At 39.1% G+C, this 27,843-nt stretch overlaps 1 protein-coding gene across 1 annotated transcript in view; it reads right to left on the bottom strand.

The window, feature by feature from the left end:
- Positions 1-2,904: 2,904 nt before the first annotated feature.
- The window catches only part of LOC129454956 (fibrocystin-L), a 120,679-nt gene continuing 95,740 nt past the window's right edge, over positions 2,905-27,843 (bottom strand). Inside the window, exons 39-76 of the mRNA XM_073858428.1 lie at positions 27,468-27,716; positions 27,196-27,345; positions 26,869-27,043; positions 23,125-23,275; positions 22,748-22,904; positions 20,819-21,028; positions 20,401-20,530; positions 19,931-20,172; positions 19,662-19,798; positions 18,491-19,514; positions 18,186-18,377; positions 17,874-18,025; positions 16,839-16,998; positions 16,399-16,669; positions 16,214-16,308; positions 15,284-15,438; positions 14,615-14,741; positions 14,358-14,476; positions 13,601-13,730; positions 12,863-13,036; positions 12,537-12,640; positions 12,295-12,418; positions 12,074-12,195; positions 11,764-11,854; positions 11,487-11,632; positions 11,260-11,382; positions 10,982-11,093; positions 10,472-10,588; positions 10,170-10,352; positions 9,810-10,037; positions 9,523-9,687; positions 9,232-9,389; positions 6,930-7,065; positions 6,272-6,634; positions 5,987-6,138; positions 5,749-5,895; positions 5,367-5,520; positions 2,905-3,686 (exon numbers count right to left, since the gene is read on the bottom strand). Of these exons, the coding sequence (XP_073714529.1) occupies positions 3,202-3,686; positions 5,367-5,520; positions 5,749-5,895; positions 5,987-6,138; positions 6,272-6,634; positions 6,930-7,065; positions 9,232-9,389; positions 9,523-9,687; positions 9,810-10,037; positions 10,170-10,352; positions 10,472-10,588; positions 10,982-11,093; positions 11,260-11,382; positions 11,487-11,632; positions 11,764-11,854; positions 12,074-12,195; positions 12,295-12,418; positions 12,537-12,640; positions 12,863-13,036; positions 13,601-13,730; positions 14,358-14,476; positions 14,615-14,741; positions 15,284-15,438; positions 16,214-16,308; positions 16,399-16,669; positions 16,839-16,998; positions 17,874-18,025; positions 18,186-18,377; positions 18,491-19,514; positions 19,662-19,798; positions 19,931-20,172; positions 20,401-20,530; positions 20,819-21,028; positions 22,748-22,904; positions 23,125-23,275; positions 26,869-27,043; positions 27,196-27,345; positions 27,468-27,716 (7,310 nt within the window). The 3' untranslated portion in view covers positions 2,905-3,201. The remainder of the gene's footprint in view (positions 3,687-5,366; positions 5,521-5,748; positions 5,896-5,986; positions 6,139-6,271; positions 6,635-6,929; positions 7,066-9,231; positions 9,390-9,522; positions 9,688-9,809; positions 10,038-10,169; positions 10,353-10,471; positions 10,589-10,981; positions 11,094-11,259; positions 11,383-11,486; positions 11,633-11,763; positions 11,855-12,073; positions 12,196-12,294; positions 12,419-12,536; positions 12,641-12,862; positions 13,037-13,600; positions 13,731-14,357; positions 14,477-14,614; positions 14,742-15,283; positions 15,439-16,213; positions 16,309-16,398; positions 16,670-16,838; positions 16,999-17,873; positions 18,026-18,185; positions 18,378-18,490; positions 19,515-19,661; positions 19,799-19,930; positions 20,173-20,400; positions 20,531-20,818; positions 21,029-22,747; positions 22,905-23,124; positions 23,276-26,868; positions 27,044-27,195; positions 27,346-27,467; positions 27,717-27,843) is intronic.

The following is a 27,843-nucleotide window of genomic DNA, read 5'->3' as shown; positions in this document are numbered from 1 at the left end:
CGCGCTAAGAGAGAACGTTGTCGGGAAACGCAGCCCAGAGAGAGAGAGAGAGAGAGAGAGAGAGAGAGAGACAGAGAGAGAGAGAGAGAGAGAATTAGATACAGAATTATGGTCTGAGAAGATCCAGCAGCTCCATAATGGGTTGTCTTGGGAGGCGATTTTTTTAATTTAGCCACGTCAGGCAAAATGTCATAAGTGTTTCCGAATAATAAAATTGTCATGAACTAAATGGTTACGCGGCCGGTGTCGAATTCTGTTCCCCCAATGTTTCCCTTTAGTTTAGTTTTTTATAGCGTTTTTATCACATTATACGTTTATTCTTTATATACACTGAAAGTGTTAATGGCTACTGAGATGTATATGTGTGCATTTATGTAATGTATCTTGACTGTTCTTGTAAGTCAATTATTTTACAGTATGAATCATATTATATGTATAATAAATATTTATTATGTTTGGAAACATAACAGTTTTAAAACAAACAGTAGATAGAAAAAAAAGAAAAAGACAGGCTATATGTTAAAAGACATAAAACTGTCAAATATGAAATATTTAATAAATTGTATAATAGAATACATGATATTATTGCTTTTTAGTATAACCAATTAAAATCTTTAATGTTTCTAAATAAATTATAAATGTAACGTGATGAAAACGCTATAAACATAGAGGGAACAGACTTCGATGGGGAACTTTTCGTCTTTGATTCATTAGTTCTGATACCAAACAAAGTCAACTGCATAAATAGTCCTGTATCCATTGCAAACATATTTTATTATAAGTCTTAAAAATGTCCATAACATAAAATCATTGTCAGCATACCATAGTTTGACTTGTACTGCGCTGCACTAATTTCTAAAGACTGCAGCGATAGCATTTTGCACTCAAACAACGCTAAGAGAGAGCTTACAAATGGTCCAGACCAACCTTACGAAAGTGTGACTTACAGAAGATATACTTAGCCTACGAACGTTTTGGGAATCGTGCCATAGAGTTAAGAGAGAGGTTAAGGAATAGGTTAAGAACTACTTAGCGATAAGAACGTTTTGGGGAACAGGGCCCTGGATTTTATCAATAAAATAATTTGTATTGTAAAATACATAAACAAATATTTTAAAAAGTCCCACAAACGTTTCACTGCAAAACATGTTTTGTCTTGTTTTCAGTAGAAATATCTACAAAGTCTTTATTTAAGATGCTTAAATTAAAATAACATAAGAAAATAAGTCTAGTTTTTAGACAAAAAATTATCAATTTTAGTGAATTTGTGGGTAACACTTTATTATAATGTTCATTAGTTAACATGAACTAATGATGAACTGCACTTGTGCAGCATTTTTTAATCTTTATTAATGTTAATTTCAACAATTACTAATACTTTATTAAAATTTGGTTAACATTAGTTAATGCACCGTGAACTAACATGAACAAACAATGAACAGCTTTATTTCTATTAACTAACATTAACAAAGATGAATAAATACTGTAACAAATGTATTGCTCATGGTTTGTTCACAGGGCCGGCCCGAGGCATAAGTGAATTAGGCTGCTTGGGGCCCCGAATCGTTTTTACAATTAAATAACTTAAACAAGTAATATAAATGAAGGAATGAATGAATCAATACGAATTAATAAATAAATAATTCAAGACAAGAAAATTCTGATTTCTCTGATTGGTGGGAGGGGGCCCCCCAAAAAAATTCTGCTTAGGGTCCCCAAGAGACTCGGGCCGGCACTGTTTGTTCATGTTAGTTAATACATTAACTAATGTTAACTAATGAACATTATAATAAAGTGTTACCAATCAAGATGTATTTTGTCTTGATGAAAAATGACCTAAGTAAATAAGTCTTTAGTTTTTAGACAAAAAAAACTATTTAAGTAAATTTGTGCTTAAAACAAGCAAAAATATCTGCCAATGGGGTGAAAAAAAAGTCTTAAAATAGTTTTCATTTTTCTTAAAGACTTAAATTAAGCAAAGTTTTCTCACCCCGTTGGCAGATATTTTTGCTTGTTTTAAGCACAAATTTACTTAAATTGATTTTTTTTGTCTAAAAACTAAAGACTTATTTTCTTAGGTCATTTTTCATCAAGACAAAATACATTTTTAGATATTTCTACTGAAAACAAGACAAAAGGTTACACTTTATTTTGATAGTCCACTTTAGACATTCTACTTACTATAAATAACTTTGCAACTACATGTCAACTAACTTTCAATAATTTACAACTATACGTCAACTAACTGTCATTAGAGTATTAGTAGACTGTAAGGGTTAGGGTTAGGGAAGAGGTTTGGGTTAGTGGAATAAGTTGACATGCACATGCAAAGATACTTCTAGACAGTTGAATGTCTGTTGAGATATCATCGCAATCAAGTGTTAGTAGATATTAAGCAGACAGTTTACTAATTACCTAAAGATTGGTAGTTGATAAGTAGTTGATAAGTAGTTGCAAAGTTACTTATAATCAGTAAAATGTCTAAAGTGGACTATCTAAGTAAGATAGTAAAAATACTAAGTAAGAAAGTAATTTGAGATTCAAACTGATATGAGAGTTAGATTCAAATAGAAATTTTTAAATTTTTAAAATTAAATTTTGATCAGTTTAAAGCATTTGCACTCATACGATAAACGTACACTCACCATTTTAAATAAAAATAAGTTTATTTTTAACAAAGTGGTTGCATGTGACTTTATTTAACTTAGAGCCTAATAATCTGTTTGTAATCAAACCAGTAACCTATTTTATGTAAACGCAGCTAGTGACAGACTATGGCATTTTGTTTTTCGTCTATACAGTGGCAGGTAGAGTTTGAGAATTGGACTTTAACGACCTCTAGTGATGGGTCATAATAACAACACCTGACTGGATTCTACTGTTCAGAATAAAACAGACAGAACAAGCATGCTGAAGTTGATGTTTAATGGTGACAGAAGCCTATTAAGTTCAAAGTAAAGCAAGAGTATTATTTACTGAAATATTCAAAAATATCTTACATTTTGTTTTTGCCCAGAGTAATAGTTGTATTGTTCTGCAGTAATCATAGGAATTTTTTCAGACTTAATATGGATAATATAGAAATCAATGATACATATTTGAATTATGAGAAAGCAACAAAAATAAATACATAATAATCATGTATTTATAATGATGGACAGAGAAGGCACATTGTAGTTTTTACATTGTTTGGTTTAGTTTCTAGGTTTCTCTGAACAGGAGGAGTAAAGCAGTTAACAGCACGAGCAGATACACAGATGGTGATGAGATTGATGGACTGGAGTCAAAGATGCTTGGGAAGACAATCACAGGTGCAGGAGTTGTAACTGGAGGTTGAGCAGGATTTGTATCTGGGGGTTGAGCAGGATTTGTATCTGGGGGTTGAGCAGGATTTGTATCTGGGGGTTGAGCAGGATTTGTATCTGGGGGTGAAGCAGGATTTGTAGCTGGGGGTTGACCAGGATTTGTAACTGGGGGTTGACCAGGATTTGTGGCTAGGGGTTGACCAGGATTTGTAACTGGGGGTTGACCAGGATTTGTAACTGGGGGTTGACCAGGATTTGTAACTGGGGGTTGACCAGGATTTGTAACTGGGGGTTGCGCAGGAGTGGTCCCCTCTCTGACAGTAAAAGATCTGGACTCAGCATTCCATTCATTCAGACTAAATTTCAACTTCAGGTTCACACCTATAAAAAGATACAGAGAAAAATGACAGGCTTCCCAGATGCTCACCATTAACAATTAACAAACACCTTTTTTAAGGATTGTAACATCATAAATTAAGTCAAACTGTAAGAATGATTATTAAAGGGACACTTCGCCGATTTGCATTAAGCTTTGTATCGTTAAAACCCCAGTCATGTTTTTAGACGGAAGAAATACAGATTTAAGTGTTGTACTTCCTTCTTTCAATAATGTGAAAATCGCCATTTTGCGTCATTGAAAGAAGGGACGGCTGTATCTTTGTCAAGGGTGAAAGACAACAGACACTCATTCCTCATTTTTCCAAGGTGGGGGCTATGGGTGGGACCCACTCACGCTACAGACCTATTACAGATCGGTGGGTGGGACTTACAAAAATATACGAACACAGACGGAAAAAAAATCAGCCGCCATCTTTATGCTTAGCTAAGCTAACAGACGTTGTGAAGCAAGCCAGACTTCTATTTACAATAATAGCGAAAGGTAATTGATATGACATGAAAGAGGGTGATTTCGCAAGTGTGATGCTCTAATCCGCTGTTCATTGCATCTTTATTAGCCACAATACAGCAAAGAGCTGAGGCAGATGGAGGAACAGAAGCCCGAGGAGTAGGCCGAAGCTTGGGCTTTGGGTGCGTAGAGGAGCCCGGGGAAGACGCCGCAACCCTCGGCCTCTGCTGTTTAGCCCGTTTAACTTTAGAGAAGCCCGGACTGGCTTGAGCTTGGACGGACTAGTAGTGCCTGTACTCTCGCTGTGTGCTTGCTTTATAACATTTCTGCATCAGATAAGGATATGGACGTTGTTTGGTGAATGGTCCCGGGCATTTTGCTCGTGTTTGTTTCAAAGACGTGTTTCGGCTTACGAGCACAAGCGCTTAGCCAGCACGTCTGTGGAGATATTGTGCTGTGGACGTGTTTGTGTGCAGGGATAAACGGATGTCTGACTATAAAGTGAGTGTTTCTATTTTCTTTGTTATAGCCTACTAACGTGGCATTTATGTACACAGTAGCATATCTGAGCGGTGTTTTATATTTCTATACTGTGAAAGCAATGAGGCTGATATGTAATTACAGTAAACAAGAGACAAAAAGAAAATTGGTAAAACTAAATAAACATTTAATATGCATACCCTTTTTTAAGTACTTGAAAAGACATTTGTACTGCGAATCTAACACCTCACGTTACTGTTTGAATTAGACTTTGCTACACACCAGACTAGAGTGTTATTGTGTGTAACACAATGTAACATCACGTTTAAAAGTAAGTCATGATTGGTATCTGTCAGACACAGTGGTGTCTATTTTCTTTGTTTTACTAACGTGGCATTTATGTACACAATAGCATATCTGAGCCGTGTTCGGATTAATGGGAGTGGCTTGCAGAGCTGTGCATTGTGGTGCATTGTGGGAGTTGTAGTTTTTCTTACAAATGTGCCATTAAGTCATGTTCTGTTTTTTCTCGGTCAAATAGGCACAAAATTCTAAACTTATGTTACATTTCGATTACAATATGACCCACTTTCTATAAAGATTAATGTTCCTATCGATGAAATGTCCCTTTAAATCTTGATGACTTAAGTGATATGCACGATTCAAATCAAAAGACATATAAACTAAATAAAACATCTGTTAATGTTTTTTTTTACAGAGATAAAAGAACTCACCAGTGTTTAAGATGCTGAGGTCTGTGTAATTTGCCCAGCAGTCACTGAACAGGATGGATGTGTTTCCAGAAAGTCCCTCTGCTGGATTACCATAAGCATCTTTGAGTACAGCTGAGATTGATAGACTCGTCACACCCACAGACACACAGTTACCCTGAAAACAGACAAAACACATGCAAAAAAAAAAATGTAGAATTAATCAATATAAAATACAGTTTCCTTGAATTTATTTAATAGTTTTCTGAATGAATATCCTTATCAGCCCTTTGCGGTTACTGTGGCTGTGTCTAATGAAATGATGGATGCCAATGAATCCTAAGGTAGGATTTGTAACAATTTTTAAGGTGGTGCTTAGCCAAGGTCATAGTTGATTCTGTCTCACCTCTGCATCCACAGCCATGATGCTGGGCTGCACGCTGAGGGGTCCAGGGTACAACGCAGCCACCGGTTCGACCACAATTATCAGTGAAGACACTGTGCTGACCGACACCACCTGTGGGTCTTCACGAGTCACCTCCTGAGCGGCCACCTTACAGACAAACACAGGAAAATAAATAAACAGTTTGGTGTATTTTATTATTACTAGATCTTAACAATTCATGAGCTGATAAATATCTTACTTGACTCCAGGATGGGTCACTAGATGAGGGTGGAGGGGTGATCATGTTTAGGGAAGACACACTGAAGCCGATAGATTGACTCAGATCGCCTGATACAGCAGCACGGCCCAGTTCATCAGCAGCATTCTTCAGAACCAAAAACTGCTGGTCATCTTCAACAGAGGTTCATAATGGTATTTTATACACTGTAAAGTTATCTTACCTTTCAATTATTCAATTTCAATAATTTACCTTATTATCTTGCCTTACCAGTGATGCTGGTGGTGGTGGTACTGTTGTTGATGCTGGTGGTGTTGTCAATGTTGTGTGTGTTGTTGGTGCTGATGGTCTGAATGGGTGGCTGACTGATCTCAATCTCCACCGTCAGTCCAGTCGCACGGCGTTTTCGTACACTGCTGCCCTCACGGATGATCTTGGTGATTCGAATCATATTCGGTGGTACTCTGAGGAATGCAGCCAGATTTCTGACCAGATTAGGTCCAAAGAACTCTGCCTCAGTCATGGCCGGGAGGTTGAAGGCCACAAAAAGAACCGCGGAAGTGCGGATCTGGACCGGTTGTGAGCCACGAAGAAGTATGTACAACATATTGTAGTCTGGGTCAAAGAAGTTGGAACCGTGATCAGAGTCAAAACTTGGAAGATATTCACCTAAAGAGTGAAAAAAAACAAAATGCATGGAATTAGTAATGCTGATACAGTATGTTGTTCAGATATAACTTTTTTCTAATATTCATATATATATATATTTAAAAATGTCTGCATCCTACCAAAGTGTAATGCATATTTGACTAGTGACCTCGAAACAGAATCTTAAATAAGTCAAATTCATTTTACTGCATAACAATTAAATTTTTCATACAGTAATCCTAAAACATGTCCCAAATAAAAAATCTCTTGCAAGCCTTTAGGGGGAGCTGTATTAATTTGCATTACTTTACAGTACCTGGATATGTCGGCTCAAGCGTTGTGTAATCTGTGTGACCTTCATTCCACTGAGCGTTAGTTGGAGCAACTAAATTGTCGTTTACATACACGTCTAACCGCTGAGGATTTGAGTAAAATATAGCCACCCTAACAGCCTGTAGAGAAAAGAAGTGAAGGTTAATGCATAAATCTACTAAACATAAAGGAAATGAAGGTAGAGTTGTCTATAAGATGATGCCATAGATGGCAATATATTATAAAATATATTTATAAAGACACAACAACACCTATTATAAGAACAGTTATAGTTGCATTTATTATATTTTTATTATTACTTAGTGATGCATTTGCTTTTGTGGATGCTCATAATCCATTATACACTAATTTGTATGTATTATACATGAGTGTTTTTTTTTAAAGATGCAGCCTGCATTGTTATAATGTCATTAGTTACGACTTATTAGTAATGCAGATTTGGTTATTTGTCAAATAACTGAATTATATTTTATTGTTGTTAATAGCCATGTTGTGGGTTACTTATTGTGAATCATCATAATACAGTTATTAACCTCTATAAATGCATTATTGACAGCTTTAAGTAAAGTAAAAGCATACAATACAGTTTTCCTAATGCAAATGTTAGGAAATCATGAAGATGATATTTATTAAAAATAATAATGTTGCTGTGTTTTACTAGTATTTAAATATCTATATTTTTTATTTTCAGCGTTGGGGAAATGTACTTTTATAAGTAAATCATTACAATATTAAGTTACTCCCCCCAAAAGTAACTAATTGCATATTTCCAATGCAAAAATGCCAAGCTCTGGTCTGCCATCTCCATTTGTAACTCAAACCGTTCCCGCTCAGGTGTTTTATTCACTACATTATTTTGTTTTAAAACTAATTCATTACCTAACAAGTAACTTGCATTAAATAAAAAAAGTAAGTCAAATATTAATAAAGTAATGTGTTACTTTACTTGTTACTTTAGAAAAGTAATACAAGTAATACAGTAATGCACGTTACTTGTAAAGCGTTACCCCAACACTGTTAATTTTCACTACCTTATTATAGCCATTATTGTTCTGTACTTTCCCTTTACTTAAAGCCATCAATATGGCATTTATAGAGGTTGTTAAGTGTAAGACTCACAATAAGTACAACATGGCTATTTACAGCAATAGAAAACAATTTAGTTATTTGACAAAGAACTTAATCTGAATTACTAATAAGTCGTAACTATAATATAATGACATTATAACATAACAGAGCATATGCATTGAAAAGGCAAATGTTTAAGAATATATATTATTATATCTGTTCTTATAATTGTCACGGTCCTGTCAGACATCTGTGCTAGATGTAGGTCTGAGTGCATCTGGCAGGACCGTGGCAGTATTATGTTCTGTGTGGGGGCATGTGGAATCACATTGTGTGTGTGGCTTCCACATGTTTCCGGTGTCTTGTTGCTGTCGTGATCTTGCCAGACCTTAGTATAGGTTCAGGTCTATGTTCTGAGGGCAAGGTCAGGGCAGCATTGTGTTTACGTGGGAACACGTGTGTTTCACATCATATCTGTGTGACACGTGTTCCCAGTGTTTTGTGGCTGTCATGGTCTTGCCTGACCTTGGTTATTATCCAGAGGGCAAGACCATGGCAGCATTGTGTTTACGTGGGAACACGTGTGGGTTTCACATCATGTATGTGTGACACGTGTTCCCAGTGTCTTGTCACTTTCACCCTACTCCCTTATGTACTCGTGTCTGACGTGATTAATTATGTTCACCTGTTCCCCATTGATGTGTTGTCTATATAATGCCCTCGTGTTCTCTGTGTGGTGTGCGTGCGTTGTTGTAAATTCAGTCTTCATGTATTTTGTGAACTGTTCCATTTATTCTGGTATCCCGTTTGTGTTTTATCACAGTGCTTTTGTTATCCCTTGTTTTACCCCCTCGTGGGTGTTTCTTTATTTTTGTAAATAAATCCATAGTTATATTTTCTTACATCTTTGCGTTTGGGTTCGTCTTTTACTTTCCACAATCCGGTGTTTAAATCACACCGTGACAATAATGGGGTATAGGTGTTGTTGTGTCTTTATAAATACATTTATAGAATAGTAATAATTATCTATAAGCAAATATAAAGGATGGGCTTCATAGAAAGTGTCACCAAACTATTCTTAAAAACTTGTGATGTTTAATACTTCCCAGAACATTTAGTGAAATAAATCTCAGGAAACATTTCTTGCAAAGTAAAATATTTAGCGGTAAATTTGCCCTTTAGATCATTTGTGTTTATTGTAGTGTCTATCTAACAGCCTCTGTAGTTTTAGCGTTGAGCATCATAAGTCTCAGCTTCTGTGGCGTTGTGCTGGTGAAATAGATATCAAAGGATTTATTGGTGGCCACAATGCTATGAAACAGAGAGACTCTCTTCCTACAGGTATAGCCTGCACACCAGCCATGATCTTGTGGGCCTGAGATGAGATGAGAAGTTTAAAATAAAAGAATGTAACATTCACAATGACAACTAGATTTTTTGACTGCATCTGGACATGATTGGTAATCTTGGATGTTAAATAAAGAATATAAGGTGTTAGTTGGTTATACCATTCAGTAAATCTACATATTTGTCCCCCAGGATGGCCACAGGTGAAAGACGTCTTGTTTCTGTGTCGGTGTCCATACTTTCAATGACCAGCATCTGATAATTGAGTCCAAAGCACTTGTAGCTCTGCCAGGTGTTCATGTATGTACAAGAGTCTCTGATCACACCTGTACAGGTAAAACACACACATCATAGACAGACATGTTTGATGCAAGAGTGATAAAATATTGCTTATGGTTCTTATGGCTCTCTTACATCAATGTAAATAATGAAGAACTCTCAGGTTTACCTTTATTAGGAGCTATTTGATTGACAGGTATGCGGCTGCCGTTGAGAGCAGTGAGCATGACTTTAGGGATGCGGTAATCACCCAATCCATGCCGCGGGTCTCCGTTCCACTCGTACTCTGAATACGGCACCACTGCTCCTACTGCACCCAAGAAACTTCCATCCAGATCCTTCAACAGAGTCTTCTTCTTAGCATCACAGTCCATGTCCACACAGTCTGATGGGTTCACTTTACTACGGTAAGAGCAAAGCAAGATGTAGGAAGGTAAGAAGTTAAATTATATCAGTCACCTTTACTTTATATTGTTCTTTTTGGAATGCCTGCAATAACCGGATGATGTTAAAGTGATAATTGACAAACAGTAAGCCTTCAGTTTACCGAGATCAGGGTTATGAATGAATGCTAGAGATTCTTCAGTGCTGTCTATCTTAGAGATCCTCTCAACACTGATTGGATGTTGTAGATCCTCATTTCCTGGGTTGGTCATGAACATGTAATTTCTTTCAGTGGAACACACATTTCTGAACCCAACAAATGTTGTATCTGGTGATGGGAACAGACAGTAAAATGACAGAGTGTCAATTTTATATATTTTAGCAGCTTGTAGACATTTTCCTATGTGAAGTTGGAGATTGAACACATTTTGAGAGGATTTGTCTCACCAGAGACCGTCAGTAAACCGGCTATAGCATTGTAGCTCGTGAGTCCAGGGTGAGGTTTCTGTGGTGCTTGGTTGTGGTCAGATTCAAACGTCGGCCAGCAAACTCCAGACCTGCCACCTGTTGAAAACAAAAAGAACATTAGTTATACTAAATCAATAAAATTAAATACATGCATCAATAAAATCAATATTATATACACATGCTGTATAGTGAATAATTCGCAGATGAAGGCTGTTGTTAGGCACAAAGCAAAGTGGAGCCATGATTTATTCACATTTATTAGCCTTGAGTACCTTTTATAGAGCGTTACCACACTGTACAATTATTAAAGTAGCTTTGCTGTTTATGTTGCCAGGCAGGGTTGCGCAGTGATACACAATCTATGGGTGCAGTGGCCACAGCTGTGTATTATTATGAATGAAACACAACTATTGACCATTTAGAATAAAGATGAATTAATAAAATGTTGAATGTAACCATTTTATAAATAAATGTATATACATTACGTACCTTTAGGGGGTCGTGGAGCCCTGTGGTTTTTGCTGAGTGCAACGTATGTCTCACTTGTTGCCAGTGTGTCCAGACAGTTAAAATCAGGGCTGCTGCCCACAATCAGAGACTCCTAATGCAGGAAAATCATTGAAGCGTTGTGTTGACTAAACATTGATGTTCTTGAGTACACCCATAACTATCTAGTTTACTTTTAAAATGTTGATCAAACTGATGTAATGACAACAACAATTTTGATATGAGAAAGCAATTTCTCATGCATGTCTGTGGATCCTCACCTGTACATGGACGGTTTTGTCTGCGTATGCATGGCTGATAGATGGAGGACTGTAGATTATAGGCATGATGCCCATTCCATTATCAACCAGGGTCACATTAGAGATGTACACATTCATAGATACCTGGAGGTCAGAAGGACAACATTTATTCCTAAAGCCAACAAGTGCAATACAACAATATTGTTGATGAGTTTTAAGGTATTAAGGTTTTAAGACGTTTATCATACTTGTACGTAAATGCCAAAATCAAAATTCTTCCAAACAGTGAATCCCTGGATTTGAGAGCAACCAGCAAGTCCATCTTTATTCATGTAGACTCCATACAGACCACCATGTGCTTCATTCTCTCTCCATTGGGCTACTGAATCTGATTCTTTTATATTATGGAAATGAAGCAGTTAGTTTACTGAGACTGCACATGTAATCTTTTTACCTAACGACTTTAAAAACTGTGACTATTACTTTATTTAAGAGTCCATTAAAATACACTAGAGTCTTGTGTACCTGGGCAAGGTTCTCCATCAATTCTGAATCCCACTCGTTCATAACCAGCAACAATATTCCTTTCAAGAATCACATTAGTTGCTTCACTAACCTAAAATAAAAACTGTAATTATTATTTATGTAGGTATCTTTTGCCTTTTCAGGAGAGCTTTTGTATAGTACTCTGGGAGGGCAATCCTAATATTTTTTGTATCATCATAAATAAGACAATTGTACTGATTTTGCTATAGAATATCATTTGAATACCATGATACACAAATATACATTTTAGTAGCACGGTATGGCCACAATATTTTCCAAACATTTTTACCTCAATAGCTGCATTCCACTCAGTGTTCATACTCTCTGCTGCACCATTGTAGGATCCTGGCCACAGTGTCATAGTAACCAAGTTTCTCCGGACAGCACTGTTATCACCCCATATTCTGATTCCTAAAGAAAGATATTTGCAAAAGACAAAAGCATTAAATCATATCAGCATACTTTATCTGATTACATTTTGTTATATTGATTTTCTGTGGAAGTGGACACCTTCTCCAACAGTGTGATGGATCATGTTGTCATCGATATTCAGTCCATCTGTTCCAAACACCCCAATAGCAGGAGCAAAGCCATCATGGAAAGCACATCCCTTGATGTAGGACTCACCAGCCACCTATACAAATAATAACCATGTGGTTTCAGCAGATCACTGCAGTATAAAACCATTTGAATATGGTGTGTAGAAAAACATCAACCAGGCATAATCATCAAGATATCAAGATTTATTTTACATCTCCCAGGTTCAGAAACGCCAGAGAGTAACGTGGATCTGATGGGTCGTTCCATCCCTCCTGTCCTGTGTGGTAGAACTCAACGTTTCTGATCTGAGCTTTTCCTGTAAAACATAATTTCACAGATGAGTTTAAGTTTTAGTTGCTTATGATGTGCAAGTATAATTTTGACACACTGTTTAAATATAAAGTGTGTACTGAACATTTTTAAAGCCAATACATTTGTCTTCTTTTGGCTTTTATTTGTTCTGGTCAATAAAAGGTTAAAATAAAAAGACCAAACCTCTACCATCCCTATTGTGAGTATTTTGTTATAAGGTTTATACCTCTGTAGTCAAATTCTCTTCCTGGGACAGTGGCCACCAGTACTCTTGCTCCATAAGACTGTGTGTTCATGGCTGGATACCCCTGTCCAATGATCTTGATGTTTCTGGTCAACAAACCCACATTCCCGGCAAGCTGATAGCTTCTAGAAGATCCTGGAACGTTGTGCCTTTGTCCTACAGTATATGACCACAACCATATTATTTGTTAGATAATACATATAAAATTGGGTAAAAGAGAAATCTGTCAGAATTGGGAATTCTGAGTTGCTTTAAAAAACAACTATTTCAATATACTGTTTGATCACAAGATCTTTTAATATTTTGTAAATTAGTAAGCATAGGGTTGTTCTGTTAGGAATCACTTTCATATTAGGAGCTCAGATGCAAAAGCAGCTAAACGCCACCTTTGTCAAAAATGAGATTACGTTATTATGTTTATGCCCTTGACACATATTATACGTTCATTAAATATTTTCACTTTGTGTCTGCTTAATCCCACCCTCATGCACCGGTTTGTTGGCAGAATCCATTAAAAGTGGTAAAAAATGCACATTTGCAAGAAAACATGTCAGACGCACTTAGCGAGTTTTGCATATAAGCACTTCAAAGCTTAAATTTTAGCAGAATATGGTTAACATGGTATGTGGTTTAATGGTTACAGGAATCAGGAATTGGATTAGGTGATACATGACATTATCAAAAGTTGGTCCTAAACGTTTGAAAGTGATCAGTGCCAACCAATGTGTGTGTATGAAACAGGCCAGTCAAGGATGAGTGTGCGGCCATCATCTGAGACTGTAGAAATGGTGCGGATTTCTGTCTGCCATGGGTCATAACTGGTGGTGGACAGCAGAATCTGATCTCCAACCTGAAGGTAAAAAAACACAAAGTATGATTTATGTGAACAAAGAGGAGAACATGTTTAAAGTGAAGGTAGAGAGCACAATGATATATGAAATAATATGCTGTTAAAAATATGATGCTTATCATTGTTCTTAACAATTGTTTATGATTAAATCACAATAAATTGACATCCCAAGTTTTTGGCTGTCTTAAGGGGTCGTGCACACCAAAGCTTTTACGCCCGCAGCCGGTGCATGTTTTCAATTGTTTCCAATGGAAGCTTGGCATTTTTCAAACTAGCCAGCAGCTAGCGGTTTTCTTCCATGCTGAAAACCGGCGCTCAGCGTTTTTTCCGCGCTCAACGCTGAGCGCCGAGATTTGAAAAATATTCAACTTGGGGTGGACAGCTCCGCTCGTAAATGTCAGTTCTCACACGGCCGTCCAATCACAGTGCAGGAGGGGCGGGACATTACCGGAGCAAACAACCGTCTCACAGCTGAAGTATCAGAGTTACAAAGCGCTCAGCTGAAGAAAGCTGGCACTCGGCTGAAAAACAGCTGCCATTCAGCATCCTCCAGGCGTTTTCAGCTGCATTTAAAAATGTTTTGGTGTGCACAACTCCTAAGTGATTTGTTATCAAAGAGCTTCTAACCTTCCAGTCAACCGTTTCCTCCAGAGAGAGTGTGTTGTTTCCAGCCTGGACTGTGTTAGCCAGCTTAGTGTGATATACATTGTGTGGCATGCCATGAAGATCAAGAGATCCAAAAACACCTGGAAAACAGCAGTGTTTCTATAAATATTATAATTTGTATGACTACAATGGAAATTGTTTTTCCTAATTTCATCTATGCAGACCACTTTACGAATTAGTTAGAATTAATGTAGTTATGTTTTTTAACCAGCCCTTACCCAGCACTTTAGACCCTTGGTTTATTCCAGGCAACTGCCAATCTGGTGTGAGATGGTTTCCTTTCAGTATGATCTGTAGTTCACCTCTGAAGGGTTCATCAGCCCGCCCAGCAATCAGATGGCCACCCTGGATTAAATGGATAAGTAATATCAGTGCCTTTTCCAATAAAACTCAAAAATCAACCTCAATCCTATTAAGTTCCCTAGGTTCAGGTTAAATTTCAAGCTATGCATTCTCTTCTCTAAATCTGATTATATGTAAGTGTGATTTTGTGAGAGGAATATCTATTTATCAAAGAAGCAAAGCTGCATTAGATATTTTAGGAGTAAAGTAACGAATTACATTTACTCGTGTTACTGTATTGAGTAGTTTTTTGTTTGTTTGTTTGTTTACTTCTACTTTTTGTTCACTGAAAAAATTATTCAATCAATTTACTATTTTTTTTAAAGTAAGTGGTTGCAAACAATTTATTTAAGCTACATTTAAACCAAAAAATAGTAAAATAAAATAGAAAACTTTTGTTTAAATGAAGCTTAAATAAATTTATTGCAACCACGCACTTACCTTAAAAAAATTAGTAAATTAAATGAATAATTTTTTCAGTGTTTTTAAAATATGTAATTTTACTTTTACTTAAGTATGCAATTTGGTCTACTATATATTCTTACCTGAATGGAGATGTATGTGACTTCAAGAACAATGTTGTTATATTGTGAGCCACCAATGTTTGCCGTGCCATTATTTGTGTCTGGAATCTCCAGAATTCCAAATATTGTCAGCTTGTTCAGGGAAGGAATTTGAATATCTACAACCACACATGTCCCTATAAAACAAAGTGTTACATTTTTTTATTGTGTTGACTTTACAGGTGTGTGTAATTAGCATACAGTAGTTGTGGCATCAGTTTTGAGGCAAATTAGTTTCCTCCTTAATTTTTGAGTAAAAAATGGGGTTAACATTAGTTAGTTATTAGCAGCTCTCTGGAATTCTTGAATCTAACTGGCCAGTGGAGACATTCCAATGTTTGTATATAATAACACACAATTTGAGATTATATTTACAAATGATTAAACCATGTTAAACTGCATGTTCATTTTGTCTGAACTTTGTGTCTTTGAGGAAAATTTGCATTTGCTTCAAACTAAATATTTTTGATTTCATGTCCAAAATTTTCTTGTGTGGCAAGTAACTTTGCATTGAGGTCTTGATCAGTCTTTCGGGATTTGGGAACCAGCTTATGTTACACTATCTCTTGCTTAAAAACTATAAAGACTCTTATGTTTTGTTTGACAACATAAATTATCTTCCATCTCAAACATGTATTTTGAAGTTGTTGTGTACCAAGTTGTTTTAAAATAGATTTTAGGTCTGATTCATCAAGAATGTAAACTCCCTTCATTGTGGTAGTTGACATTTATCAAAAAACTACATGTAATTTACTTAGACATTGTAAATGTTTTAAGTTACTGTAATGACAAAGTTTGATTTTCTTAGGGAATGTATGGCTCAATAAAATAAATTCCTTCAGGTTTTAGGAACCTAAACAGCTCTTTTGCCCTTTTTTTAGTGACTGTGGGATTTGCATTGGAGTTGCTCACCTAATGGAATGACCACATCAGAGTCTGTTTGTGGTACAGCATAGTTGTTTTCTGGGCTTGACCTCCAGAATAATGTATTTGACCAGAGAGTACATCTAATGTGTTTAATAAACAAAGTCAAACAATAGACGTAGTGATATAATTAAAAAAAAATGTGACTGAGAAAGTGTTCATATGTAACTTACTTAAAGTCTTCAGGCGTGGGCAAGAAAGTTGAATTGTCTGATGAAACAGGTAGACCAGGTAGACCAGGTGGATCAGATGAAACAACTAGACCCGGCTGACCAGATGCAGTTGTAGAAGTTGTAGAAGTGGGAAGGGGTGGAGGTTGTGTTGGTGCGATACACTTTGGATAATAACACTGATATGAATAGAAGTATATATATCTGTCTTTAAGGGACCTGTCCATGCTGCTGCTCCTCCTTCTTCGGCTACCTGTATTGTCTCTTCCAGACACTGTAGTATATAACAAACATTAATTTCTCTCTAGTTATAGGATGACATTTAAATGAATTAATATGTTGAACATTTTACATTCTAGCACCTACAGTAATTATTATGTTTTCCCTTAAAATACAGAAGTAACATTAGCAAATGTCTTGTATAAAGAGATGAGTAGCTTTACCCATGTAATAGACATTTTTAGAAGACTCATTGAAGTACCAGTCGCCATTTACATTCACAGTTGGGTCGAGGGGCTTTGAGACACCTTTTCGGTTATCTATAATATGGAACGCATCAGGTGCTTGAGTAAAGTTGTGATTTATAATTATATAATCCTCTGGCTATCAGGGAAGAAAAAAAGAAAAAGAATTAGACTTCATAAATTGTCAAACAAAACAATATTTTGTTATAATTTGGATTTTGACAGCCATGGTCCAATGAAATAGTTAAAGGGACATTCCACTTTTTTGAAAAATGCTAATTTTCGAGTTCCCCTAGAGTTAAATATTCTTACTGTTTTGGAATCCATCCAGCTGATCTCCGGGTCCGGCCCCAGCACCCCCAGCATAACCCAGCACAATCCATTAAATCGGATCAGACCACTAGCATTGCGCTAAAAAAATAACCGCACTGCCTGAAAGTAGTCCCCTTGCCATTGAAAGTAACCAAGAGGACTTTTTTGGGCAGTGCGTAATATCACTATGCCTGCTGCAGCCATGTTGCATCGGCAACGTACTTGATTATTGCGCCAGTTTGAGAGTGTGGTTCCTGGCCATATCTGCCTAGAAAGTTGCAACTTTGAATTTTCTGTCGGTCTTAGTACACAATGTAAATACAGAAGAGTCAAGTTTTAAATAGGAAAAATATCAAGACCCTTTGGTTATTTTGTAGCGCAGTGCTAATGGTCTAATCAGATTCAATGGATTGTGCTAAGCTATGCTAAAAGTGCTAGCGCCAGACCCGGAGATCATCTGAATGGATTTCAAAACGTTAAAAATTAAATGTTTAACTCTAGGGGAGCTGGAAAATGAGCATATTTTACAAAAAAGTGGAATGTCCCTTTAAAGCTGCTCAAATATTCAAAATACTGCACAGAAAAATACGAGAATTCAGTTTTGGAACAATGAAAATGTAATTTTGATGAATTGGTGTTTTCTTTTTTAAATAAATGTACATCAAATTATACTGTAAGCATTGTGAAGAGCACACACTTTACCTTAAAGCCGTAGATTATACCATAATATGACATGCTGGTGATTTGGTAATCATACTCAAAGTACCAGTTGTAGGTTTGTCCTGTAGGCACCAGTGCCATCCAGCCATTATTGTCGGTCACAAGCATTTGAATAAAAGGTAGCACACAAGACCCTAAAGGAGAAAGCACATTGCTTACTAAGTACACAAAGGCAGAGTAAATTGTAAAGAAACAAGAATCAAATGCACACACACACACACACACACACACACACACACACACACACACACACATCTTTTAATATCTCAGTTATAAGTTGATTATTTCACCTACCAAAAGAGTTGGTGAGAGTCACATTGTGATACTGAAATGAATATGGGGAGGGATTGTTGAAAACCAGCCGATGGAAGTTAGTGGTGTTGTCACAAACTGCTCCAGGTACACCAACACTCCAATCTGCTACTTGAGAGCAGTGACTTGGGTCGAGGATGTTACTCATTGGCACCACCTTAGAGTTAACTTTCCCTTTTTATAAATAATAAGATATAAAAAATATACAAATATATCTTATATATATACATATATAATGTAATGTTGTAATCCCCCCCAGTCTAAGATGATATCTAAAGTATCTTCACCTGTCAGGGATCCATCTGTATCTACAAGCACCACTTCATGCTCCCATCTGAACCTGGCCTTATTGGGTGACTGATAGTATCGGATCCCACTAAATCTTGCGCTCCAGCCTCCACAGCGGAACGTGCAGGTTCCAACAACTTCTGCAACCCCAACAGCTGCGCATGTTGACCGGTTGAAGTTCACAAACTTGGTGTTGATGACACTCATACCTTCATCCAGAGGCAGAACAACACCATGTGTGGTGCAATAATCATTTCCCAGCTCATCCACATGACCCACAATGGTGCTGTTAACCAAACCTGCTCCTCCTTCCAGCCCCCATCCACTGACGTAAGTCTGAATGATCCTCTTGGACTCCACTCCAGCTTTCTCATTACTGACCATGAGGAACTCACTGAACTGTACAGCTCCAACATTCCCCCACTCAGCACCTTTCTCGTTGTTCCAGGAGGTCAGGCGGCGGAAGACAACTGGTGCTGGTGTACTGGAATAGCAGGGATTAGTCTGTAAAGGGAAATACTCTTGGAAGATCCACAACCCATACCAGCCCTGTGAATGCACTGTATTGTTAAAGAACTCTCCAAGTGGAACTTTATTTGGACAAATGTTGGCATCATAGGATGGACCATCAGGATGATCGTGCATGCGGTACCAGAAACCGAAGTGCGTCCCACCAGCTGCTGCATTATGTCTAATGGTGTTGTTTGGGTTGGTTACCCAGTATGCAGCTGGAGTCACGTCATCATTTAGCAAACTTGTGCTCTGTCTTACAAATACGGCCAAATTGTACTGCAAGATGTTTCCGGTCTCAATGCCATCTTCAAAAAAGAAGGCACCGCCTTTAATATCATAGATGACATTATGCTCCACCAGCAGATTGTGGGTGTTGTGGATGCTCACAGCACGGTTGTAAGATTGATGGATGGCACAGCCGCGCACATACGACTTGTACTGAACATCACCCATTAGATGCCAGTGGATTGGGTATCGCCCTAGACGGAACCCCTGTCCAGCATGATAAACCTAAAATAGAGAGAATTAATTCTGTGAATGCAATATATGCATATTTTTACATTCTGTATGTATGTTTATCTTAAAATCTAAAATAAAAATTAGTGATTTGAATTTGTTTACATTTTGTCATTTATTTGTCATTTATTAAACTGTTACCTCGACATATTCAATTCTGCCAATTGCCAGGTTCTGGTCTGGTTGTGGTGCGTGGAACATGATGCAACCACCAAACTCATCACTTCCAACTTCCTCACCAAATCTCCCCTGGTAACATGTCTGCACTGCAAATTCCCCTGTAAGAAAATGTGAATGTAATGTAATGTGATATTTTGAATGTGTTAGCCACATACTTTGTCATATAATGTTGTGTGACCTTGTCCAATATTACTTATTTCTTTCTGTTTAGGATGAAGAAACATCCAAACCTGTGTTAAAGCCATCAGGGCAAGCTGGTATCGAATCATTCCACTCCTGGTTGTAGGATCCACGGACAACAATGTTTCTGGTAAGAAGTCCCACCTCTGCTCTTGGTTCAAAAACAGTCCCATCAGGCAAAGTGACAGACACACCAAGATGAGTGTAGGTCAGGGGTTCGGTCAGTGTGAGGGTCCTGCCATCATTCGAAACTGAAGCAATTCTTCTTAACTCATTCTCTCTCTGGCTATGTCTGTGTATTCATGAGAACAGGTTTAAATAATTCTAAAAATGTGATCAGATAGGTTTACCTACATTAACACTCCCTGTTTTCTATTGGTCAGAGTCAGACAGACAGCTACACTTCTAGACAGTTTACTGAGGTTCCTGCACTGATCTGATTTTTATAATTAGTCTCCAGTTACAGTTTAAGCCTGAAACCGAGTTTCACTCCAGCTTTAGCAGTGCATTTATACAGTACCTGTCCCCTGTTGAAGCAATGACAATTTCATCTCCAGTCTTCCAAGTGACAGCATCCATCAGTGTGAGAGTACTGGAGCCACTCTGTGCAGTCTGGGAAAGACGAGTCCACGGTACAGGTACTGGGATTCCTAAAGAAGCAGATTTTAATCTTTAAGGTTATGCACTACAATGTCTGTATTAAGGAAATTTAGCACCTCTGTGTAGTCAACCTGAGGGCATTTCTGACTTAACTGATGCTTTCGAGAATGTTAAAACTGTCATTACTCTAAATCTGTGGAAAACTTAAGTTCATGATAGCATAAGTACATGCTGTCATTATTATGCATACAGTAGATGACTTACAAAGAATAAATACTAAAAAACAATACTAAAAAATTCATAGAGCATAAGTACTCTACTGTACTTTACAAGCATACCATGCAGATCCAGCACTCCTTCTCTGACAGCCAGGGTCTTGGCACCATAGACAGGAAGTTCTTTAGACCTCAGGTGCCCATGCAGTGTAATGATGGCCTTATGCTGGAAGGGCTGCTGCTCTGTCCCGATCTGTAAAGCTCCACCATCTGTGATCAGAATGTTCTCCGCCTGTAGCTCAATATCTGCCTCATCAAAAATCAACCGTCCACCTTAAAGTAGATATAATATTCACAAAGCCATAAATGTATAATGTGTTGATGTGCTGCCTTTGGATTATTTGAACTTGCCTGTGAGTACGCTGTCTTAGAAGTCTAGTCTAGTAGTGTTTATTTGTATTTAGTCAAGTTCATTGTTTAGTGTCACCCTGTTTAGTGTTAAGTGTATTTAAGGTCTAGACTTGTTTAGTGTTCCCTCCCTCTGTTTTAGTATCTTGTTTGTTATTTTGCCCCCTTGTGGGCTTTGTTTTTCTGTTATTTAATAAAAGTGTTTGTGTTCATCCCCATCTCCGTTTGCACTTGGGTTCCTTCCTTGTAAAAGATGCACAAGCCTCAACAGAACCCAGCAGACAACCTGTGTTGTCCCGCCAGGCGGCAGTCAGCTGACCTTGAACTGTGGTGTGCCGCCAACATGAAGATGGGCAAGGCCCCATTTCCTCTCCAGCAAGAGAGGACCCTGAGAGTGTATGCCAGAGACCCTCCTCAACTCCTACTTCATCGCGGGTCTCAACGTCCCTCCTCCCTTGCCTGAACGGGAGGGGCTGATCCGCCGCCTGTTTCGTAAGGTTGTGGACCAGTTGTGTCGGGAGGAGCTTCAGGTTCCCACCAGGGGATCACCATCTGCCACGCTGCCAACCATTCCAGAGGGTCACCCCATCTATGTGGTGACTTCGGAGGACCCGGCTCTCACCACTCCAGCTCTCGAAGGCTTTTCCCAGCCTGCCGACCTCCGGGGAAAACGCGAGAGGAGGATCTCGTGGGAGTCGGCGTCCGAGGGGTCCTCCACAGATCCTGCCACTCCCACCACAGCGCTCATCCCACCTGCCCGTTCACCGCACCATGCCCGCACAAGAAGAGGAGGAAGAGAGGGGTTGCGCACCCTCAGCTGCAGCCTCACCTGCGCAGTCCGCACAGCCCCATCAACCGCCTGCAAAGCCAATGCAGCCCCTGCCGTCTGTGCAGCCACCGCCAGTCTGCGCAGCCACCGCTGCATCCCCAGCCAGTCTGTGCAGCCACCGCTGCATCCCCTGCCGTCTGCGCAGCCACCGCTGCAGCCCCTACTGTCTGCGCAGCCACCGCTGCACCGTTATTTGTCATGTTTTCTTGGTATATGTCTTGTCCCGTGTCTAGTGTTCCCCTGGGGAGCATCTGGTAGCTGCTCCTTAAGGGGGGGGAGGGTTCTGTCATGATTCTGCCTTGTCCTTTGTTTAATCTAGTCTTGTGGAAGAATCATGACAGACCCATGTTTTGTGTGGGTTCGCGTGGTCTCAGTATTGGTTTACTAGACCATGTGTTCCCTGTGTCTTGTCTCTTTTACCCTGCTCCCTTGTTAGCCTCATTTTTATTGTTTAATTCCTGTCACCTGTTGCCCTTATCAGTTCTCTCCTATTTAAGGTCCTTGTGTTTGTTGTCCTGTTCTTGTGCATTGTTCCAATACCTGTGAGTACGCTGTCTTAGAAGTCTAGTAGTGTTTATTTGTATTTAGTCAAGTTCATTGTTTAGTGTTAAGTGTGGTTAAGGTCTAGTCTTGTTTAGTGTTCCCTCCCTCTGTTTTAGTATCTTGTTTATGTTATTTTGCCCCCTCGTGGGCTTTGTTTTTCTGTTATAGTTAAAAGTGTTTGTGTTCATCCCCATCTCCGTCTGCACTTGGGTTCCTTCCTTGTAAAACCTAACAATAGATTTATGTATAAATATGTGTCTAAATAAACATACCTTGGATGAGGAGCATCTTTAGGACAGGGGTGCTGGTGTCCAACAGTATGGTTTGACCAGCAGTGATTACAGCAAATGTGCCTTTCTCAGGAGGAGAGAGACCACCCCATGTATAACGAGATGACCAAACATCAATGTAGAAGAAATCAGCATGATCCTGAAAAACAGGAGAAACATCTTATGCAATGGATGTAACTGCATGTTTATTTTTAAAAGGCTTATGATAAATAATTTGAGAACAAATATTTGGTTGCTTGTACGGCATATTTGCATGTAATTAGTTCCAGGAGATCAAGGTTAATCTTGTAAGGTTTTGGCTGAACCTTATAGTTAGTTTGTGGTTATTTTTCTCTTTTAGATGGTTCACATTATGTTACCATTCTGGCGATTCCTTTGTTTCCCATCAGGACTCGCACTTTAGTTTCTTGGGATTTTGGTTGAGCATTAGTCACACATATAATCTGCGTCCCATTGGTTGACTCAACATCACAGACAGAACCCGCAATCGTCACAGTAACTTCACTGGCACTACAGGTGAGATGAGAAAAGAAAATGTATAATTAACACATAAATAATTATTACTGTTAGGACCCCGTTGATGTTTCTCCTTTATTCTATGTGTTGCTTGTCTCTGTCTTCCGCAGGGTGCTGAGGGCAGGGGTGGCGCCTAGGATTGAAGGGGTTGGACTATAAAAGGCGGGGTTTTTCCCCATGGACGCTCTCTCTTGGCTTCTCGCTCATTCCTGTGGCTTGCCCCGATGGGGAGAGTCTCGAGTGAGCTCTCTCCGATCGCGTAGTTTCTCTGGAAGCTCCCATGTCCTCGTTTTGTTATATTCCTTTTACTCCAAGACATGTTATGCCTTATATTTTGTTATGCTGATTCCGGCCATTTATGTAAATAAATATATATTTATACTTAACGCTACGGTGTGGTCTTCCCCATTTTATGTCAGGTCTGCTTTGAGCCAGGTGGGCCTTGACATGTGGGGGCTCGTCCGGGATTTGAACCCGGGACCTCTCGCACCCCCCCTAGTCAGGGGGCAAAGTCAGGGGGCTCTAGAGCGTTTTCATTCTACCTTAAAATCTCTCCTCCGTACTTACTGCCTTGAATTGAATAAAGACTGGGAGGAGGGGATACCATGGCTGCTGTTGGCAACACGAGAGGTTGTGCAAGACAGTGTGGGATTTAGTCCCAATGAATTGGTTTTTGCCCATCAGGTTCGTGGACCTTTGTCTCTGTTAAAGGATGACTTGGAGGAGCCCAAACCTCCTGTGAATGTGATTGATTATGTAAATGGGTTCCATCGGAAATTGTTGTTGGCCTGGAAGATGGCCAGTGAAAATTTGACTAGGGTTCAACAGAAAATGAAAAAGACGTTTGATAATCGAGCGGTGGAGCGAACATTTAATGCAGGGGATCAGGTTTTGGCTTTGTTGCCTGTGCCAGGTTCACCATTTTGTGCTAAATTTGCTGGCCCTTTCTCTATTGTTAGACAAGTATCTGAGTGTGATTACCTGTTAGCTACCCCTAATAGGAAAAGATCTACCCAGTTATGCCATGTTAATTTGATCAAGCCTTACTATGTGTCAACTCCTGGTCCAGGTTGTAGGGGTGTGTCATCTACTGCTGTGGCTGTAGCCAGTGTTCCTCCTAGTAATCTAATGGTGGCAGCTGAGGTTGACCGTGGGGGCACTGTTGATTCGATGCTACAGCCAAGACTTAAAAATTCAGAGACATTGGCTAACTTGGATAGCTTGGTGGATCATCTTTCATCAGAGCAAAGCACTGAATTGAAGTCTTTGATTTGGTCATTTCGTGTTTTGTTTTCTGACACGTTTATAGGTACTGACCTAATAGAACACGATATAGACGTTGGGGATGCTTTACCAATTCGCCAGCGGTTTTATCGTGTTAGCCCTGACAAACGTAAAATTATGGATACTGAGGTACAGTATTTATTGGATCATAATTTGGCTGTGCCGTCCTATTCTAGTTGGGCGTCCCCTTGTTTGCTTGTTGGTAAATCAGATAACACCTTTCGTTTTTGTACAGATTACCGCAAGTTAAATAAGGTGACGAAACCAGATTCGTTTCCGCTTCCTCGAGTGGATGATTGTATAGATCATGTAGGTGCAGCGCATTTTGTTAGCAAGTTTGACTTGTTAAAGGGGTATTACCAAGTCAAACTTACACCGCGTGCCCAGGAGATTTCTGCGTTTATCACCCCGTCTGGCCTATTTTCGTATAAAGTTATGAGTTTCGGACTTCGTAACGCTCCCGCAACCTTTCAAAGGTTGATGAATAGGGTCATCTCGGGTCTTGAGGGGTGCGCTGTGTACCTGGATGATGCTGTGGTAGTGAGTGACACCTGGGATATACATCTGGCCCGTATACGTGCATTGTTTGAGCGACTGTTGGCAGCAAAATTAACAGTGAACTTGGCAAAATGTGAGTTTGCCCGTGCTACTGTAGTCTACCTTGGGAAAGTAGTGGGCCAGGGGAAAGTATGCCCAGTCCGGGCTAAAGTCTTAGCCATCGATCAGTTCCCTCCACCTGCTACGAAGAAAGAACTGATGAGGTTTTTGGGGATGGTGGGCTACTACAGAAGTTTTTGTAGTAATTTTTCCACTGTTGTTTGTTCACTTACAAACCTCCTTAAGGGAGGGGCCAAATTTGTCTGGTCTGCAGAGTGCCAGCTTGCATTTGAGAATGTTAAGGTGTTGTTAAGCAGTGCGCCTGTGCTGGCGGCTCCTCGGATAGACAAGCCATTTCAACTTCAGGTGGATGCCAGTCAGGTCGGTGCTGGGGCAGTGCTTTTGCAAATTGATGAGAATGGCATTGACCGGCCGGTTTGCTACTTCTCACGGAAATTTAACAAATCCCAAGTTAATTATTCCACAATTGAAAAGGAGGCTTTGGCCTTGATATGGGCATTAGACCATTTTGATGTGTATGTGGGTGGGGGGATACAACCGTTAGTGGTGTTTTCAGATCATAACCCTCTAACATACTTGCACACAATCCATAATCCCAATCAAAGGCTCATGCGATGGGCTTTGTTCCTGCAACCCTATCATTTAGACATACGTCACATCAGGGGTGTAGACAATGTAATTGCGGATGCGTTGTCCCGCTCCTGTGGTAGTGTTGAGTAATTGTTCTGTCTCATAATTTTGTCCCTCTTGTTCCCTTTTCCTGATCTTTCCTTAAAATGCTTTCTACGGGCCCTGGATTGCTGGTGGATCGGAAGATGGGGGATTGGGGAGTATGAAAAGAATGATGTTGGGAAATACACTTGGTGGTGGTTGGTGAACCTCTAAACTAGGGTTTTGTAATGGGATTTTGGGTTGTATAGTATGGTGGTATGCCTTGAAATAGTTTTTTTTTTTTTGATCAATACAGAGTCCCACTTAGGTGGGCCTCTGTTTTGAAGGGGGGGAAGGTGTTAGGACCCCGTTGATGTTTCTCCTTTATTCTATGTGTTGCTTGTCTCTGTCTTCCGCAGGGTGCTGAGGGCAGGGGTGGCGCCTAGGATTGAAGGGGTTGGACTATAAAAGGCGGGGTTTTTCCCCATGGACGCTCTCTCTTGGCTTCTCGCTCATTCCTGTGGCTTGCCCCGATGGGGAGAGTCTCGAGTGAGCTCTCTCCGATCGCGTAGTTTCTCTGGAAGCTCCCATGTCCTCGTTTTGTTATATTCCTTTTACTCCAAGACATGTTATGCCTTATATTTTGTTATGCTGATTCCGGCCATTTATGTAAATAAATATATATTTATACTTAACGCTACGGTGTGGTCTTCCCCATTTTATGTCAGGTCTGCTTTGAGCCAGGTGGGCCTTGACATTACACATAAATATGGAAGGCACTGCAGCCTTAAAAGATATTCAGACATAAAAACACACTAAAAATTTACATTTTATTTGCAACAGAGGTTAAAAGAGATTAATAATTGTGCAAAAAACACATTGATCATTGTTAGATCATGTTACAAAATGCATAAACTCATATTAATGATAAGGACATTGGATGTACACAAAAACATCCATACAGTTTTAAGGGTGTAATAATTTTAATTAGCTGCTGATATAATATCCATTATCACATCAATCTTTTCTGTCACCTGAAGCCTGATCCAGTGATGGTGAGTCTGGTGCCTCCGGCTGTTCCCCCTCTGCGTGGTGTGACATCACTGATAACAGGGGTTAAAGAGGATCTGTATGTGTAGCCGATTGTGAGGTTGACTCTGTTATTTCCATTCATCACTACAACCTCACAGACCTGATCTGTTTCATTTCCTGAAAGAGAAACATAACATGTATGGTATGTATGGATGCAAACAGATCTTTATTTAAGAAAATACATTTTATTTGATCTGCATGAAAGCTGTCACACCACACATTTCAAGGCACATACAGTCTACAGTGTTTGATGAGAAAGTAATAAATACCATTGTTGTATGGGACTTCACAGTACAGTTGGGTAGATGTGGAGATCTGCACGTTTACGTTACACTCTCTGTTACAGATGAGGACTCTGGTGGAGTTTGGGTCGAATCCAGAACCTTGAATCTCAACAACAGCTCCTCCAGCATAGCTTCCTGAAGTAATACAGAACAAAGGGCATAACTGTAACTATGGTGTCTTCTTGCTGTATAATCTTATACAAATAATGTAGGATGCTTTGTCTGAACAAAACCATAGATTAGAGGATTGTTTTTGCCTTCATTTGGGATGACTGCTGTCAGCAGCAGTTCATAGCTGAAGACAGACTGTGTCAAGGCACGACCTTTAACCTGATGGTATAACATAACCGGAAACGTTCCTCCTGCGTGTTGCCCAACAGTGCACAGCAACTGTGTGTCTGTGATGGATGTCACATCACAATCCACTCCATCAATCTCCACTGAGATGAACGCTGCATCTGTGCCAAACCCTGAACCAGACAGAGTGATCTCTGTTCCCACAGGACCTGTGATTAAAACATTAATATAACATTAAGTATTAATATGAGCTAAAACTCCATACTATAGTAAGACAGCACATGAATGTGTTATAATACCACCTCTTGGTATATGATAATGAGTAATTTATAATAA

This window comes from Misgurnus anguillicaudatus, chromosome 20 (genome assembly GCF_027580225.2).
Source record: "Misgurnus anguillicaudatus chromosome 20, ASM2758022v2, whole genome shotgun sequence".
Taxonomy (NCBI): Eukaryota; Metazoa; Chordata; class Actinopteri; order Cypriniformes; family Cobitidae; genus Misgurnus; species Misgurnus anguillicaudatus.
This window is presented reverse-complemented; position numbering and strand designations above follow the sequence as displayed.